Source organism: Rhinoraja longicauda, chromosome 3 (assembly GCF_053455715.1).
Source record: "Rhinoraja longicauda isolate Sanriku21f chromosome 3, sRhiLon1.1, whole genome shotgun sequence".
In the NCBI taxonomy this organism is placed as follows: domain Eukaryota; kingdom Metazoa; phylum Chordata; class Chondrichthyes; order Rajiformes; family Arhynchobatidae; genus Rhinoraja; species Rhinoraja longicauda.
The window spans coordinates 59,945,284-59,959,672 of NC_135955.1; the positions used below are offsets into that span (position 1 = coordinate 59,945,284).

At 39.8% G+C, this 14,389-nt stretch overlaps 1 protein-coding gene across 12 annotated transcripts in view; it reads left to right on the plus strand.

Moving 5' to 3' along the window:
* Positions 1 to 10,477, plus strand: part of LOC144592034 (protein prune homolog 2-like) — a 255,624-nt gene extending 245,147 nt beyond the window's left edge. For 8 of the 12 annotated variants that reach the window (XM_078396229.1, XM_078396232.1, XM_078396231.1 and 5 more), the window contains 3 exons: positions 150 to 188; positions 5,641 to 5,712; positions 6,464 to 10,477. In XM_078396229.1, the coding sequence (XP_078252355.1) occupies positions 150 to 188; positions 5,641 to 5,712; positions 6,464 to 6,497 (145 nt within the window). In that variant the 3' untranslated portion in view covers positions 6,498 to 10,477. The remainder of the gene's footprint in view (positions 1 to 149; positions 189 to 5,640; positions 5,713 to 6,463) is intronic. The other 4 variants (XM_078396228.1, XM_078396233.1, XM_078396234.1 and 1 more) reach the window with 3 other exon arrangements.
* Positions 10,478 to 14,389: the final 3,912 nt, after the last annotated feature.

Below are 14,389 nucleotides of genomic sequence, written 5' to 3' on the forward strand. Positions count from 1 at the left end.
ATTGTGGGCATTCTGAGATGGAAACAATATTTATCATGGATAAAAGCTTGAAGTCCAAATTTTCCAGCAGCATGCTAAATGGAATATAGCTTTTCTTGGCAATTGCTTCACAGTTTTCTTTATTATTATTCATATATTTTCTTCCACAGGTTGGATGAAGAACTAAAAGAAGCATCTGACACAACAAAGTAAGCCAGTGTGCACATCTATATTTTGGGTTTTTCTGATTTATTTCTTCTTGGCTTTGCACCAAATATCACTTCTTTTTTCCTTAAAAACTAGAGAGAAGCTTTATTTACACAATGAAGCAATTCTGGGAGTCAAGTTCCAATTTGTTGCGTGTCCTCTTATAGTCTTTTGAAAGCAGTAAATTCAGCAGCATCAAAACATTATATCAGCTATAAACTACAGAGAATATTTATTCAAAATAATATAAACACGATGAATAGAGTAGAACAGATCACTGAGCACCATTGTCAATCTAATAGCACATGTCTTACCAGCATTGCCAGCAACATTAGACCAGGATCGACGTTAGTAAGTATAATTGATTCTTTGACTTCATCCAAAATAGAGAAAAATTCTGTACCTTAATAACCTTTATAACACTGGTCATATTGTCCCAAAAAATATTTTCTGCTTGTTTCCCAGGTTTTAGCTTGGACCAAATTGTCAATTTTTCATCTTTAGCTCAACTCAAATGCCGTCATGCTCACTTGAATTTTGAGTTCAGTTTCAAAGTTTGAAAACCTCCTAAAAGTAAATAAACCCATGAAAATGTTCGGTTTTAATTTTTTTTTAATGAACCATGTGGCTTAAGGAAGCATATATATTTCTTGGCACTTGTGGCCGACAGGTAACTCTTATCTGCGTGAATATGTTTGAATATTAACCAGGGCCGTCTTTACAGCATTATGGGCCCCGGGCAAAGCAGTGTACTGGGGCCCCTACGACAACTACTCACAGGAATAAAAATGTAAATGGTCGATACTCTTTGCCACCCCCCTTTCCCCAGCACCCCCATTTCCCCCACTCTCTCTTCACCCCCACCACCAACCACCACCCTTGCTGTCCCCCTCCCCAGTCCCACTCTGCCTCCTCCCACCCCCACTCTCTCCTCCTCCCACCCTCCCCGTCGCCCCCACCGTTACTCTCCCCCACCCCCCTTTCCCTACCAGCCCCCCTGTCGTGCCGGCAAAAAGCACTTACCAAAAAGCACTTAGCGATGGACTTAGGGTGCTACATTGTTGCGAAAAGCACTTACAGATCACTGTGAGAAGCACTTAGGGATGGAAAAACAAAGCACTTAGGGAGCTAATTGTTGCGAAACAGATCGCTGTGAGAAGCACTTAGAGATGGAAAATGTTGCGAAAAAAACACTTAGGGACCGAAAATGTTGCGAAAAAAGCACTTATTGAACCTACATTTTTAAAGTAGTATTTATTTATTGCAAGTCACTTAACATACACAGATCAGCATGGGGCCGCTATGCTCGTGGGGCCCCGGGCAAGTGCCCATCAGGCCCATGCGTTAAGACGGCCCTGATATTAACCATCCCTTCAGTGGCTGAGTGAAGGACAATAAAACATTTATGTACTGGGAAAGTTTATTTTAAATTGAAAATGCAAGTAGACATACATTATATACCTCAATGAAACAATGTTTGCTTGTGTGATATTGTAACAGTTATTACTGTTAATCTACCCACAAAACAGAGTGCAAAGCTATTAAGTCATGGTTTTGTTGGCATCAATGTAAAGGTAAATATTAGTATATTAATGCTAACTGGCATCATGACAGATACCAGTACATTATCATTATTACACATGTCCAGAAACTGTGTGTTTCAATTGGGAACATTTGTAGTGTATTAAAACATGTAAAAAACGTCCCACTGAAGTTCCACCCATTGGGATATTGAAACCAAAATTTCCAGCCACACCTCATCTATTGATTGGATTATTTTCTTGGCATCATTTGCACACAATGACATAAAAAGGTGCACAATGTTCATTTCTTTAATTATGACTGAAATCAGTGGATAAATTAATAATCTGCACTTTTCACTCACAGTTCAGAAAAAAGCAAATGATCCATCAAATCATCATTCATACATGAATTGAGGTGTTCCTGCTGTGGCATCCAGATTCAGTCCCAATTAATAACTGATCTTCTATAGTTTGTTTATTTGGGATCTTGCATCTGGGATCTCTTTTTATCTGGAGAAATGTGCCCTTCTGATCTCTGCCTGTAATATAATTCAATGCCTGATGGTGGCTTGGAATCCCTCAGGACCTATAAGTGGATACATGGGTGCAACTCTAAGAGTCAGAGTGAGGACATAAATGGCCAGTCATACTCAGACACCTTACCTTTTAAACTGTACCTGGCCCCAACTACTAATCTTATCTTCCAAGTTCACCCATCCCTTCATCCATGTGGCTGCTTATAGAGACCATACTTTAAGATGCTCTATTCCTTCCCAAAAGTCAGTGCAGCAAGAACACAGTAGCCACAACCTCTGCATGTTGATGCAATTGCAAAATACACTATGTTAACAAAATAAAATAATGCATATTAGCCTAAAGATTTTTAAAATAAGTTTCACCAGTTTTGTAAATTTCTTTTTCTGGTTTCCTTGACTGGTGGAGTAAGTTAAATGCAGCACCTATTTAATTTGGTCACCCTCTCTGCCCCCCCCCCCCCCCCCCCCCTCCCCCCATCCAGCAAGTGTTCTGCAGCAGGAAGGCAGCACATCATCCTGGAGTTCCATTTGCTGCCACAGAATCTCCTGTCCATCCTCCTAGCTAGTGAGTCTCCTATCACGATAACCCTAGCCTTCAGAACCAAGCTTGTGTCATAAACCAGCTGCTGCTCTCTGAAAGGCCATCTCCCTCTCCCTCTCCCGTCTTCAGTCCCGAAACATCACACATTCCTTCTCTCCAGAGATGCTACCTGTCCCGCTGAATTACTCCAACTTTTTGTGTCTATCTTCAGGCAAGCAATTAAGTTGATTTAGCTATTTAGTATGTGAGGTCTACGTCCAAGCGAAAAGGTAAATTTGAAACAAGACAGGGTTGCAGAGAGGGAGTGGTATACTTGAATTCAACCAGTTACTGAATACAGTGTAATCAGTTCCCTCTCACGATACATTATGATAAAGTGGAGTACGTGGCATTTAACTGGAATATTTGGGCCTTTTCCACATTCAAGGTTTTTCTGTGTAGAAGCATAGAAAATAAGTGCAGGAGGAGGCCATTCAGCCCTTTGAGACAGCACCACCATTCATTGTGACCATGGCTGATCATCCACAAACAGTAACCCGTGCCTGCCTTCTCCCCATATTCCTTGATTCCACTAGTCCCTAGAGTATCTAACTCTCTTAAATCCATCCAGTGATTTGGCCTCCACTGCCCTCTGTGGCAGAGAATTCCACAAATTCACAACTCTCTGGGTGAAAAAGTTCCTTCTCATCTCAGTTTTAAATGGCCTCCCCTTTATTCTAAGACTGTGGACCCTGGTTCTGGACTCCCCCAACATTGGGAACATGTTTCCTGCATCTAGCTTGTCCAGTCCTTTTATAATTTTATATGTCTCTATAAGATCCCCTCTCATCCTTCTAAACTCCAGTGAATACAAGCCTAGTCTTTTCAATCTTTCCTCATATGACAGTCCCGCCATCCCAGGGATCAATCTCGTGAACCTTCGCTGCAATGCCTCAATTACAAGGATGTCCTTCCTCAAATTAGGAGACCAAAACTGTCCACAATACTCCGGATGTGGTCTTACCAGGGCCCTATACAACTGCAGAAGAACCTCTTTACTCCTATACTGAAATCCTCTCGTTATGAAGGCCAACATGCCATTAGCTTTCTTCACTGCCTGCTGTACGTCCAGCTCACTGAAGGCTTCTGTTTTGTTTTGTACAGTTGCAAAGAAAACTCTTAAGGTGCCAGAGTATTGCATGTTGAAATTGGAGGTACCGATCAGTACCAGCAATGATCTTACTTGCTGCAGCAAGTATGAATTTCATTGTTCTAGTCCCATTGTATATGAAGATTAAACACTCTTGACTCTTGATCGAGAATTCAATGCTTGCTATAATTGAGTTACCTATTAATAATCAATACTACAAAAGCCCTCTAGATAATCAAGAAATGATCATTTGCTTAAAGAAGTTTGCAAGTTACAGTCAGGAAAAAGATTGGCGGGGGAAAAATGGTCAAATTCATTCTGATTAATTATCAAATTCAATCTGGTCTACTCTCAATCATCACTAAAGCATGGATGCTGTCTTTAACAGTGTTATCATGGAATTTACTCACCAATAACCTAATCACCAACACTCGGTTGGGTTTCACCAGTTCAGTTCAGTTTAGTTTATGGTCACGTGTACCGAGATACAGTGAACAGCTTTTGTTACCAGGATTGCCTGGCTCCAGATTTCATCATAGCCTTGGTCCAAATCAGGACCATAGAGGTGAGTTCCAGTGGTGCTGCCAGTGGAATTGCTGTCCCACAGCTCCAGTAATTTGGGTTCAGTGCTGTCTGTAATGTTGGCGGCTTGTGACCATTGGAGTTTCCTGTTGGTGTTCCAGTTCGCATGCACATCCCAAAGACATGCTGGTTGTTAAGTGAATTATTAGCAGTAAATTGCACCTGTCATAGATGGATGATAAGGAATCAAGGGTTGTTAATGGGCATGTATGAAAGAACAAAATCTGCCATGATAAATTGGGTGATGGATTTAAGATAGGAGCAATTATAAATTCAAGGGGCCAAATGGCCTCCTTTCTCATAAAGAAATTTGAGAAGAGGAAATGTTTGCTGATGATTACATGATGTCAATGCCATTCACAACTGCTAAATAAAGGAAGCAGCCCAAAACTGCATGCACCAAGCCTAAGACAATATTCAGTAATACGTTGATGAGTGGCAGGTAACATTTATGTCTTTTCAATGGTCAAAGAGCCTTGGAATGTCATGATGTAAGTCACTTGCCATAGGCTATCCAGCCTTTTAAGCTCTTCTTGTAACCATAATATTATATGCCATAATATTTATGCTAAAGTACAAACAATGATCATTTACAAAGACAGAAAATCTTACTGCCTACTTTTGGTATTCTACATCAATCTCACTGCTGTGTCCCTCACCATCAATGCCAATATCTTGGGCTTACCACTGACCAGACCTCAACTGGACCTGTCATATAATACTATGGTCACAAGAATAGCTCAAACGCTGGATAGACTGGTGAGTGACAGATATCGTGATATTCCAGGGCTCTTTCACCATTGACAAGGCACAATCATGAGTATGATCGAATATTCTCCATTTGCCAAGATGACTGCATTGTCAACAATTCTCAGAAAGCTTGACACCTTCCTGGCCAACATAATTTGCCATTTGCCATGCAAGACTTCATCTCTGCTCTGAAGAAAATAGAAAAATGCTCAGCTCTGATGATTTTTTATTTAGTTAACTGCTTTATTGGATTATTCACTTATTGCTTGGTTTCATCTGTCAGAATCTTAATAGGTGCTCAGATTCAGAATTGTTCAATTTCGCTACTTTGACTGTAGTGCCATGAACATGTTGATATACTAAACTTTTTTATTGTTCCCTTTGTTTTTATTGGTACATTTACTTTTGTCGCAATAAAACCAGCAGATTGTCGATTGAATCAGAAGCATCTTCAGATGAACAAGTGTAAGAATAGTTTAATGAATGGAATGAATCATCGCCAGTGTCTTGTGTTCAAATGCATGTCTAGTCAGATCTATTTATTGTTTGATATATTCTTTGTTATGTTGTGCTGTTGCATTATGTTTTGTGGATTCTTTGGCATAAACAGATGATTCTGAAACATGACTCATATTCCAATTTAGTTTCTATCAATGATATAGCCCCTTTTCTCATGACAACAACATGACGTTACTATGAAAACTATTGAAGAAAGTCTATGCTTTATGTGTATATAAAACAATCTACAATAGCTCTCCAGTCCAGGGTAGCAATAATTTTGCCATGTTTATGTGTTCATGTTTATTCTTTTCAATTATCAAAAGTCTTCATTTTGGTGGCAAATGCACAGCAAGTTTCAGTAAGATTTATTTAACGCAATTTGAAAGATGATCTGTTCCAATAACTCAGCCACTTTAATGGATTGTCCCATCTTTAAAAATTTGGAATGAGCATTCTTCTGTTGTATTATCACTCTGGTAACAGCAACAAGTGGTTAGGCTTTCTGTGTCTCCTGCTGACACTGGTGGATTTAATAAGACAAATAAAAATGTTCAAGTTTAGCCATAGCCGGTGCATTACATATTTAAGTAATTGTGTCTTTACTCGTTTGTCTTATTTTGGAGAAGATTTTGGATTTACTATGCTTTTATTCTAAAATGTCATTGCTGTAACAATGCTATAACCAGTTTCTGTTTTGTTTTTATGTTTTATCTAGAGCCGAATCAACACTTGATAAACACACCGAGTAACCAGTTGAACATGGAATCCCAACTGTCACATATATTTTTGGTTCCGACTAGCAACAGCAACTCTTTCATCACTTACTGATTTACTTATTTACCTGTTGGCTATTCATGTTTAAGAAGTGTTATCTGTGAGTTATAAATTGAGACTAACAGTTGTGCCTGTGAATATAACGTCATAAAGAATATAGTGACGAGTGGCAATAATATGCATCTACTTAAAGAAATGTTTATTTCAAAATAATTGTACATTTAAAAAGAACACTTCAGCATTGCCATATTAAAGAGAATCTTATGATGCCAAATTAAATAGTAGTGCCTCCTTTCATCCTGCCACCCCTTCCACCATGCTGCCCAACAACTCCCCATCATCATCGTTCTTTGTGAACACCGTTTTGTGAAATTATCTGGTTGGCATAAGATCCCAGCCAGGCGAATACCATTGTGGTATTTTAAGATTGTTTCACATTTCAAGAGAATATTCGAAGAGCTTTACAATGTTCATATGAAATCATTAAAAGCCAATATAGACCTTGTGCTTGGCTATTTTCTGGCAGAGATAGATCATTTGAAATATGTTTTAGAGCTTTCTCATGTTATCTTTATGTACGTCTACAGCAAAAATAGTTTTTTTTGTGCAAAAGTTGAAAGGAGTAATTTATTTTTAGCTCATACTTTTGTTGCAAGCGACTATTTGTTCCTCTAAACAAAACTTCACTGTGTGTAGTCAAGTCCCCAGGTTATGTGAGGGTTCTGCTGCTGACACCTATTCATAATCTGAGTGGTAAGTTGGAAATGAACAAAAACATTGCATGGGAGAGGATCATAGAAGCACCTGTGATGGGAGAATGCGCGGGGGCGGGAAGAGTGGACGCCATTCGGCCCCACTGACTCAGTGAGTGAACAAGTGAGTCCAGTCAGTGCCCCCAGCACTGCTCTGTTCAACCCAGCCCCTCATTATTGTGGTGTGGAGGAGGGTTGAGGAGAAAGATAGGTGGAAGAAACCTGTAGGCTCCAGTGAGCCAGCAAATCCATTCCCAGCCATGGTAGCCCAAAAGCAAATGTATTGGGTGTCCATAGGTCCAGCATTCAAAACCAGTGAGGGACCTGTAGTTCAATGCAAAACTATTTACAAATTTATTTTAAAGTCAGTTCCACAAACTCACTTCATTTTAGAGATTGGGGTCTTCTATATCTCAGCATTACCCATGCCATATTCTGATCTATTGCAATCTTTTGATCTTGCTCTTTCACATATCTGCAATTCCAGCTAGTGCACAAGAATGTAAATGTAAAGTTGGAAAGGCAACTCTCATGTTAGGATTTCAGAATTAGCAATTCCATGAAATTATATTCATTTCAAATAGCTCTTTTCAAGCACATCACAATGGAAATGTTTGCATTAAATGCATACCTTTAATTGAAAACAGCTGATCCAAATCATAATTCATTTTCATTATTTCAATATAGACCCAAAAACAAAAAATATATTTTTCCAGCATATTGTTCAAATAATCCATCATCCTGGTTTAGTTATGTATCATCAAACATTTTCGTTGCTTGATCAAAATCTTGTTACTCTCGAGATAACGGCTAAGAAGTGCAGTTGATAGAGGAGTCCTAAGCTCCTATTGCACCTGCAGTTGATAGAGGAGTCCTAAGCTTTTTCAAACCAACCAAGTATGGCAATAAAATGCTGGCTGCACCAGTGATTCTTGATACATAGGCATCCCTTTACTTCTTTAAGATATAGGTTTTTCTTTACTTCCTTGTTAACCTTTAATTTTTTGTAAATATAAATCAACCTGTTACACCAGGTTAGTTGAGAAATCAGAATATATTTTAGATTGCCAAACTTAACTTTGATTTCAATCATTGGTTCAATGAACCATTGATTTCTGTGCTCACTTTGAGGAATCCAAGATTAACTTTATTTTTCTGCGATGATTTTCCAGCTTCACAAATCGCAGGAAAAAGTTTATTGGGGCAGATGATTGAATATTGCTGTTATTAACTTTCATATCCTAATGCAATTCTCAAGCTATTTGCTGCTTTAAATCATTTTTGCAAAGGTAAGAACCTAATTGCGTAGTAACCAATAGCATACTAATAATAGCATAATTAATTAATCATGGTAAGAAAGGCCTAAAATAGGAATTCTTTATTGATGAGATTTTTCTCGTAAGAAGGCTTTCAAAGGGAGTAAGAAATTATTAATACAGTAAGATTACATTTAGATGAGTTAATTAATAAAAGCAAAAGCACTGCTTGGCCATTTAAATTGTATCTTCTATAAAATAGATTAAAAGTGCTGGCATGCTTTGGAAACCAGGATAGCATTTACACTGGGGAATTTTGCAATAGGTTCTTTCCTTCCATGTCAAATATTGGATTTAAATAAAATAACTTCAGCATTATTTATTACTACATATGAAGTTCCGATACCTGTAGTTTGATATTAAACAATTTAAATACTTTATCTCTAAGTAAATTAGAATTGTTCTTTTCCTTGAGCGCAGTAGACTGCATTTAATATTGTTATCAATATGAGGTGAAGATGAGTCCTGAAAATATTAATGACTACAGAGAAAAAAGTTGTCAATTTTCTTTCAAAAATATTTAACTAGAATACCAATTGAAATCTCCTTCAGTGCCATCCATCAACTATTTAGTATGAGGTGCCTTTGTCTTTCCCTTCCACAGCAGTATAAGTTAAATGCACAATTCACTTACACATGGATTTATTTCATTTAGGATTATTTTCTTAAGATTTCCTTAAGATTTCTGTGATGCTATTCTATCATTCAAAACTTTTTTAATTATCTTGCATCGTGCTTTTGGAATAATTAGTTACATATGGGGTTGGTTTATTACTTTCTCTGTAAAATATCTTAACTTAATCCACTTGCATGACCAGTTTATTTACCAAATGTTTAGAATAATTTTCTCTTTTTTTCCCTTCAATATCTCGTATATTGCAAACTACAAAATTCCAAAATATTTTCAAAAATGAAAACTGAGCTATTCCTGTAAATTAAAACTTAATTGAAAAGCCTCCAGCATTTTATCCCATTGGAAATAATGTATTTGATTGATGGAAAATCTACATTGCAATTAATAAATTATTCTTGACTCGTTACAGAATTTGCTACTAATATGTGATGGAATCCGATATATATTTTGAACAGTGTACTGGAATTCTAGATTTCTCTTGCTAAATTCTATAACATTTTCCATTTCCAATTTGTGGTCATTGGATTAGTATCCAAAACCAGAAATGTTTTAAATGTATCACAACATTGATGTCACTACATAACAGACCTCAACTATTAGTAGAAAATGTATTGAACTTACAACAATCAAGCTGGATATTACCCATTATGAGTTCCGTAGTATTTTATTTATGTTGCAATTTGGCTAAGTGAGTCACACTGTCATTCTCTACAATTGACTAGGTAATTTTAATAGGTGGTTTTTTTTCTTTATCAGGTTTATAAACTACCTATTGTGATAGCAAAAATGACAAAGATGTTTCAAAACGATATGTAATTGCTATAAGTGAGTTAACATTCTCATTCTTTTTGTGCCATATGGGTGGCATAAATTTGGAAATGCACAAGTTAATAATGGTAAATCTGTGATTCTATCTTAAGATAGATTTCTGTATTATCTTCTGTGAGATGGAAATGTTTGAATCTAAAAAAATGCTGTTTTTCATATGTTGTTATATGTTCTGAATTAAAGATGATCAGCTGTTAAAAGGACACCTTTATTCTTGTCAGAGACTACAGTTTCACTGAAGGAAGAAACCCCACCTGAAATGTAGTTATTTCTGGCTCTGTCCAGCTGCCATGGGAGAGGAAGGATCTCTATTATAGTTACCCTAAATCACTATTACTTTGAAAAATCTGTGGCAAGGTGATCCTTTATGAAAAAAATGTGAGACTACATCTCCTTACAAAGTATAGTAATTTGCACTATTAAATGCCGTGCTCTTCTATCTGTTGCATTGGGGTTTTTTTAATGTGATCTTAACAAAATAAGCAATTAAAGTAATGCATATGCTGCGAATTGGGAAGTGCATAATTAAGTGACTCCTGGGGCTTTCAATAAATATCAATGAATTAATGTTTTTGGTTGATATGAAGTGAAGAAATATGGTAAACAATGAGGATAGCTGCAGCATACTTTAGAAGAGCAGGCAAATAGTAGATGACAATTAATGTCAAGAAATGTGAATTATGTATTTTTTGGGGAAAAACAAGGAAAGGTGACATAAATTAAATCATCTGAAGTTAAATAGGCTTCATTTAACATCATAGGAAAAGTTGCCTAAGCTTATACATGTACGTTTAGTTTAGAGAAACAGCGTGGAGAAAGGCCCTTTGACCCATCAAGATTATACTGACCAATAATCAGCCAAAACTAGTTCTATCCTGCACATCCCAAATATCATACAAGGTTAAAACTGTAAATAAAGGTAAAGGCTGCAAAGTTTTGCTGTACTGGCACATCTTAGGGTATTAAGTGGAACATGCTTATCCCTAACAACTCCTTCGACAACTCTCATTTTTAAAGCATAGCCAAGGACATTTATATGGACAACGTATGGATTATACACCTGCCACTTGATTGCCCAGGTGAAGCAGTCTTTTTTCCAAACCTACTTTAGCATAATTCTCCAAATCTTATGCTGCCACATCGGCAACTGCATTGGTGCTGCCTCCTGAACCCATGTGCAGCCCATCTCAGAAGAGAAACTATCCACTGACATTTATTACAAACCCACTGATTCTCACAGTTACCTAGACTACATTCTTTCCCATCCTGTCTCTTGTAGGGATGCTGTCAGGTTCTCCACCTCTGCCACATCTCTTTTCGAGACGAGGTCTTCCACCAGAAAATCAGAGATGTCCTCCTTCAGGAAATATTGGTTCCTTCCATAGAATTGATCGTGCCCTCACCTACATATACTCAATTTCCTGCACATCTGCTCTCATCCTGATCCATCAGTTAGGAGATACAGCCTCCATGGTCTTCACCTTTCATCCCTTCAGCCGGCACACCCAACACATAATTCTTCAACATTTCCACCAGTAAAATGTGATCCCACCTCCCGTCACATCTTCCTCTCCCGGCCTTTTCCACAGAGATTACTCTCTGTATGACCTGGGCTTAGTGGTTCCCTCTCCCTTTTCCCCTTCCTCCTCGCCCGGCCCCAGGGGAGACTCGCATGTCGGCAGTCAGCGTTCAACGTATGGGCACTGGTAAGTGCCTTTCGCCGCCAACGGCTCCACGGAGGGGAGTGGGCGTGGTTGCCGAGTGGGTGGAGGGGAGGGTAGGAGTAGGCGGGGAGTGGGGGAGGAGAGAGGGGGTTGGGGGAGGAAGGGGAGAGTGGGGGTGGGGGTAGGTGGTCGGAGGGTAGTAGGGGAGAGGGTGGGGGGAGGGCATCGGGGAGAGGGTGTGGGGGGTGTGATATCTTGAGCTCAGGCACAGAATAACAAGTTAGCTCATGACTGCACAGCTGCACTGTGGTTTATTCAATCATTTACAATCCTCCACCAAAGGTGGCGCTATTACAGCTTCCACCCTAATAAAAAAAACTATTACCTTGTGGACATTTTGTTTTGAATATAACCAACGGTATGAAATTATTACAATCTTGTCTGATAGTTTACTTTTATATAACCTGAATAAAATGAGGGCATTGTGCATATATGTTGCATATACAATGATATGTGCATTTCAGGAAATAACTTCACAAATTTGAACCTAACCACTGGGTTTCTTCTTTCTGGATATCTTCCCTGACCAAAAGTTTCTGACTGTTTAGAAACACTTGGACTCATTATTAATCCAGTCCAGCCTTCCTTTTGACCTACATTCATAGATTTCAGTTCATCAGTCAATTTTGTTTGACTGTCAACCCCACTTGAACCTCCATTTTCAGCCTGATTCAAACTCTCACAAACCTTCTTGTACCATTTCTGGTTCATCTGGTACCTGTATTTGAGTGGTAACCCAATTATCTCACTTGTCTAATTGGTCTGATTTCAACCCTGTCTGTGCTTGCATAGGCATGACATGGTCAATGTTTACTTTTCTCACCTTTCCACTTCCAAACATCTTGACTAAGTATGTCCGTGGTCCGCACTTTCTCACTACTCTTCCAGGTAACCACTTCACCCACTTATGATGGATTTTTTTTTAACATGAGAGAAGTAAAACAAGTCCTCTGTTTGGGGTAACCTCTGATTCCAAAGGTAATCTAGACATGGCATCAGCATGGCTGTGCTCGGCTGCCTTACGATACTGAATATCATACTGGTCTGCAGACAATATCAATACCCATCTTTGTATTCTGGCTGCTGCCAGAGTTGGTATTTGTGCTTTTGGATTTAGATCACTGTCAACGGCTGGTGATCTGTCTCGATTACAAACGATGAAGGACGGCGGCCACAGGTAGTTGGCGAAAGGTGAAAGAAAGCTGAAAAATGCCCCGAGAACAAGAGCAGCCAGGAAGGGCAAGAATGGAAGTCGCCAATTTGTGATATCTTGAGCTCAGACACAGAATAACAAGTTAACTCATGACTGCACAGCTGCACTGTGGTTTATTTAATCATTTACAATCCTCCACCAAAGGTGACGCTATTACAAGGGGGAAGGGGGGGCAGGAGAGAGTGGGGGTGGGGAGGATGGGAGAGAGAGTGGGGGTGGGGGGAAGGGGGGGTGGTGGAGAGTGTGGGTGGGGAGGAGAGGACCATGGGGTGGGGGGAGGGGAGGAAGGTGGGGGCGAGGGGAGGGGGGAATGGGGGTGGAGGCAGGGCTGTGGGGGTGAGGGGAGGGGCAAGTGGGGGATGGAGTGGGTCAGTGGGGGGAGGAGGGGGGATAAGGGGGATTGAGTGGGGGGGGGGATTGAGGGTGCTACACCAATACAGGAGAGGTTTTGGGTCCAGAGCCTTCTCCCCTTCCCTGTTCCTCTACAAGGAATGGACCCAACAGGTCCACTTGGTCTAGTAAATAATAAATGTGTACGCTGGAATGGTCTGGCATTCCATACCTGGAATGGTACTTAAAGAGACTGGCTCCTGCAATAATAACTTCCACAATGTGTTTGATGGGTGTGCTCTCATGTTTGATTCAGGCCAATGGGCAAATGCCCTAATCATTGCCTCTGTGTTCATTTAAGTTACGTTCTGTATGGAGTTCTTCTATAATCTTTCTTTGCAATTCTTCTGGTATCACTGTCCCGAATCTCCCTTTTTACATTGCGTTGGTCAATTCATAGCATACATGATGAAAAAGCTCTGTGCCTCCATTCCAGTTTGAGACCAAAACAGTTTATCCACTGAATGTGCATTCAATGGGACATGCACACACGCCCCTACCTTCTCCGCCATTCAACCAACCCTCTTCACTAACTGCTTACCTCAGTCCTCTCTCCCATTGATATTGTCATATGTGCTCCCACTGTACCCACTCATCTAGTTCACCCTTGGCCCATCCCTTTCACTCCCAATTCACTTCCTCACCCACACACCCCTGCTGATTACCCCCTTCAGAGATCTTCCTCTGTTGGCATTCGCATCCCCCCCCCCCCCCCCCCCCACCGCCACTCCAACCCTCCCCTTGCAGCATGAACTGGCAGTCTAAACATAAACACCGCACTCAGACACCTCAGGAAATGCTTCAGTGGCCTGCCTGATGATGATAGATCATGATCATCGGGCACTCTGTGGGCAGCTGCATGGTTTGACTCTTACACTACAGAAGGAAGCAGATTTAAGGGTTGGAGCATCTTGCAGAGCTGCCAAGATCATTCAACATAAATGCTGATCCTAAACTCTGGGGGCCTGGGGCTCCCAAAATTCTTTCCAAATAAAAGGGAACCCAGCTCC